General features: G+C 40.7%; 1 protein-coding gene across 1 annotated transcript in view; it reads left to right on the top strand.

Moving 5' to 3' along the window:
* The first annotated feature begins 1,762 nt into the window (after positions 1-1,762).
* Positions 1,763-5,000, top strand: part of LOC123499360 (alpha/beta hydrolase domain-containing protein 17B-like) — a 14,531-nt gene continuing 11,293 nt past the window's right edge. Inside the window, exon 1 of the mRNA XM_045247272.1 lies at positions 1,763-2,671. Coding sequence (XP_045103207.1) covers positions 2,028-2,671 — 644 coding nt within the window. The 5' untranslated portion in view covers positions 1,763-2,027. The remainder of the gene's footprint in view (positions 2,672-5,000) is intronic.

The raw sequence follows: 5,000 nt of genomic DNA, 5'->3' as shown, positions 1-5,000 counted from the left end.
ATACCAACAGGGGTAAAATATTGCCGATGTACCAATGCTATAGTGTAATGTGCCAATTATTACTTACCAACAATACCATAACAAAAACGAGAATCATTGTACTGAAATATTGGAGAGTATAGATGTGGAGGAAGGATGGGAGGGGGTCGTGTTAGGAGGGATGATTTGGGGGTCGTGTTTGGAGGTATGATTGGGGGGAGGCCTGCCCCTATGATAACTGCCATGGACCAAAGATATCAGATGTCGCTATTGTTAGAAATATAGCAAGGAAAACTTTCATCACGTAGGGAACTGACTTGGCGTAATCGTAAAAGCGGAACTAGATTGGAATGCCTGATTTACTCTCTCTCTCTCTCTCTCTCTCTCAATTAAGAAGGGAAACAGAGGCGCCGATCATGCAGGGACTAGTTACAAACCAATATCAATATTTATAATTGGTGTTTAACCCTCAAACTGCTCCTTGGTGTGTGTGTGTGTGTGTGTGTGTGTGTGTGTGTGTGTTGCATATATAGGAATGTATGTATATGTATGTATGTATATGCGCATTGTATTTATCTGTCTATTCATTCATTTTTAGGTCAGAGGAAGAGGAGGCAGAGAAATGAGAGAGAGAAGAAGAGGAGGATTGGAAAAGAGGAAGAAGAGTAAGAAAAAAGAGATAAGGAGGAACAAATAAAGATGAGGAACAGTGAAGAGAAGGAAGAGGAGGAGGGACAAGAGTGAAAAAGAAGAAAAAGAGAAGGAAGAAAGACGAAAAGGAGAGGGTTAGAAGAGGAGGAGGAGGAGGAAGAGGAGGCGTGTTACCTGTAATCTGAGAGTGACAGGTAAGTAGACAGGTTGGGTTTATGTTTACCTGTAGACACGACTCTCTCTCTCTCTCTCTCTCTCTCTCTCTCTCTCTCTCTCTCTCTCTCTCTCTCTCTTCTTCTTCTTCTTCTTCTTCTTCTTCTTCTTCTTCTTCTTCTTCTTCTTCTTCTTCTTCTTCTTCTATAAGCTGAAAGAATATATAAGTAAATAAACACACACACATACACACACGCACAGAGAGAGAGAGAGAGAGAGAGAGAGAGAGAGAGAGAGAGAGAGAAACATTGACCTGATTTTACGGGGAATAGAGCGTGCGAAGGTCAGAGAGAGAGAGAGAGAGAGAGAGAGGGAGCGTGGGTGTGGGTGTGTAGTGTTGGCGTATGTAGAGAAAGGAAATTACTTTCTCTCTCTCTCTCTCTCTCTCTCTCTCTCTCTCTCTCTCTCTCTCTCTCTCTCTCTCTCTGGAAGAAGTTATCAATGAAAAAATAAGTAAACGTTTTCTTATAAGCTTGTAGTCTATAACGAGAGAGAGAGAGAGAGAGAGAGAGAGAGAGAGAGAGAGATTGAGTACGTCATGTTATCTCTCTCTCTCTCTCTCTCTCGAAGTCAGTCAATCGCAGGAAACAAACGCAAAACTAGCAATGAATAAATTAACAGGTAAACAAACTAAAGAAAGATAAAAACAATACAAATAATATAAAGAATCCAATACCATTTGAAAACTAAACGCACACACGCACAAACAAACACGCACTCTACAAAACTCTCACACACACACTCACACTCTCACTCCGGAAGAAGTTAGTCACACACAAGTCAGGATAGATAACATTAACCTCGTATAGCATCGGAAACCACAAGGGAGGGGAGAGAGGGAGAGGATCGGGGAGTGTGAGAGGGGATCGGGGAGTGTGTGAGAGGCAGACGACGCTCAGCTGTCAGTGTCGCCGCGCCTTTCTGTGAGCGAGAGAGAGAGAGTGAGAGAGTGAGTGGTGTCTATGAGCACAGGGTGAACCAGTCAGACTTAACTCCCAGTCACACAATGTTATTTTCCCGCCCCTGTGGCTGCCCCGGCGCGCCCCAGTGACCTCGCCCGCGCCACACCCCTTGGGGCATGACCTGGTGGCTGGCAGGTCCCTATCCACTGGCTGGGTTGAGGCGTAGGGGCTAAAAAGTGGGTTGTTTACAGTGTTAGGCTGGCCAGAGGTCCCCCAAGCACCATGAACGGGCTGAGTATTAGAGATATCTGCTGTCTCTTCTGCTGGCCGCCCTGCCCCTCCAGCATAGCAGCGAAGATGGCCTTTATCCCGCCAGAGCCCACCTACTCCTTCACCCCGGACGAGACGGGCTCCAGACACTCCCTGCACCTCACGGACAAGGCTGAGTGGCAGTTCACGGACAAGGAGAAGGAAGCTATTGAGGTTTTCTACACACGGACCACCCGGGGGAACAAAATCGCCTGCATGTTCGTGAGGTGTTCCCCTAACGCCAGGTTCTGCATTTTGTTCTCCCACGGCAACGCAGCGGACCTTGGCCACATGAGCAGCTTCTACCTGTCTCTGGGCACGAGGATAAACTGCAACATCTTCAGCTACGACTACTCTGGCTACGGCGTGTCTGCAGGGAAGCCATCAGAGAAGAACCTGTACTCTGATATTGACGCAGCCTGGCACGCCCTCAGGACCCGCTACGGTATATCCCCTGAGAACATTATCCTGTACGGCCAGAGCATCGGCACGGCAGCCACCATTGACCTGGCGTCCAGATACGAGGTCGGGGCAGTCATCCTACACTCCCCGCTCATGTCTGGTATCAGGGTCCTCTTCAATACTAAGAGGACCTGGTTCTTCGATGCATTCCCAAGGTGTGTATGGGTCTTACTGTATGTGTATGGGGTTTTGTGGTTCTAATGTGTTTTTTTCAGTCTTTTCTATGTTTTGTAGTGTTTTGGGGGTCTTTTTAATGTGTTTCAGGTGTATATTAGTGTATTATGGGTATTTTGGAGTTTTTTTTATGCATTTCAGGTTTATTTTATGATTTCCAGTGTCCTGTGGGTGTTTTTGGGGATCTTTTTAATGTGTTTTCAGGTTTATTGGCGTATTGTGGGTCTTTTGGAGTCTTTTTAATGAGTTTCAGTTTTATATTATGTTTAATGTTTTAGAGCCTTTTTAATATGTTTTTTGGGGTTTATTTTATTTTGCAGCATGTTATTGGTGTTTTTAGGTCTCTCAGTGTGTTTTCCAGGTTTATTTTAAGTTTTGTGGTGCTGTGGGTGATTTGGGTGTATTGTATTTTCTTAGTTTTATTGTTAGAAGTAGCTTGGGTGAAGAAATGTTAAAGTTTTCCCATTAAGGTTAAGTTTGGTTGTATTTCTGAGTTCATGGGGTGTTTTAATGGCTTCTTATGTCTGTTTTTTAAGTTTGTGTTGCTTTGGGTGAAGTAATGTTAGTGTTTTCATGTTAAGGTTAGATTTGGTTAGGTTAAGTTTGGTCCTGCTGTATCCTTGAGTTCTTATGAGTGTTTTATTGTTTTTTAAGGTTTCTTTGTGTTTTATGTAGGTTTGGGTGAAGAACTTAGCATTTTTTTTTTCATATTATGGTTAGGTTAAGTTTGGTTTTGCTCAAATTATTCTTTTTAATGCATTTCTTAGAAGCATATGCATTTTTCTTGTTTGTTTTCTTCCTGTTTTATGTAACTTTGGGTTAAGAATTGTTAGCATCTTTTTTACATTAAGGTTAGGTTGAATTTGGTTTTGTTGTACTATTAAATTTTTTATTGCATTTCTGAGGTGTATAAGTTTTTTTTTTTTTATATTTGTTAATGTTTTTTTTTTATGTTTTATAGCTTTTGGTGAAGAATTGTTAGTGTTTTTGTAAGTTAGATTAGGATAAGATAGGTTTTAGTTGCTGTGGTTAATATTTTCGTTGCATTCCTAAGTTCATGTGGTTGTTTTCACGTTTTTTAATGTTTCTTAGTTATATGTAGCCGTGGGGAAATAATTTTAGCGTCTATCTTAGATTTAAATTTCGTTAGGTTTAGTTAAGTTTGGTAGCATAAGTTTTTTTTTTTTTTTTTTTTTCTAAGGTGTGTGTATGTGTGTTTTCTTGCGTTTTATGTGCTTGCCTTAATTTATGAAGCTTAAATTGACGTTACGCTGATATTTTCATCATAGTTAGGTTAGGTTAAGTTAAATTACGTTTTTGAGTTCGCGTTAATCTTTTTATCACGTTCCTAAGGTGTGTATGTGTCTTTATTTGCTTTAAGTGTGTTTATCTTAGATCTATAAAGCTTAAGTTGAAATCTTGTGGTTTTATCGTTTAGGTTAGGTTTACTCTCTCTCTCTCTCTCTCTCTCTCTCTCTCTCTCTCTCTCTCTCTCTCTCTCTCTCTCTCTCTCTCTCTCTCAATTGTAGATTTGGTTAGATAAGGTAAGGTGGAAGATAGGAATAAAATGCTCTCTCTCTCTCTCTCTCTCTCTCTCTCTCTCTCTCTCTCTCTCTCTCTCTCTCTCTCTCTCTCTCTCTCTCTCTCTCTCCTCCCCCTCTCCCTCTCCCTCCTAGTAGAACATAGATTTTGCCAAGAAATGGTCAACGAATGAGGTTAATAGGATGAGTTTAGGATTTAGTGTCGGAAAAGAAATGATACAGGTTAGGGTAGGTTAGGTTAGGTTAATGTTAGTGTTGCAGGGAGCATTGCTAGAATTGTTAAGGCATTTTTGGGTTCCAGTGACAGTTTGAGGCTTCAGTCCATGTCCTGATGAAGGTGCGGCACATATAATTGATCACTTCTTCATATTTTTTATCATTATCTCTTATCTTTCTCTCTTATCGCTTCTTGTTCTAATCCTCCTTTTCCTCCTTTTATCATCTTGTGTTACACTTCTCTTATCTGTTTTTCTTTTTCAAATATGTTGATTCAGTATTAAATTCTCAGTTGTTTTTATATGTTCTGGCATCTTTTAACAGGTTTTAATGGTGTTTCTGTGGTACTGTAGGTTCCTCTGATTTCAAGACCTATTTTTTACATTAGAGTGGTAGATTTGCAAGTTTAGGTGCTACAAGAATTTTTAAGGCATTTTGTGGTTATGTTGTGGTTTTTAAGACTTTGAAAGCATTTTTTTAGGTCATAATGTTAGTTTAGTAGGTTTATCAGAGTGTTATAAGAATTTTTAAGGCATTTTGTGGTTCCTGTGAG

Source organism: Portunus trituberculatus, chromosome 8 (genome assembly GCF_017591435.1).
Source record: "Portunus trituberculatus isolate SZX2019 chromosome 8, ASM1759143v1, whole genome shotgun sequence".
Lineage (NCBI taxonomy): Eukaryota > Metazoa > Arthropoda > Malacostraca > Decapoda > Portunidae > Portunus > Portunus trituberculatus.
This window is presented reverse-complemented; position numbering and strand designations above follow the sequence as displayed.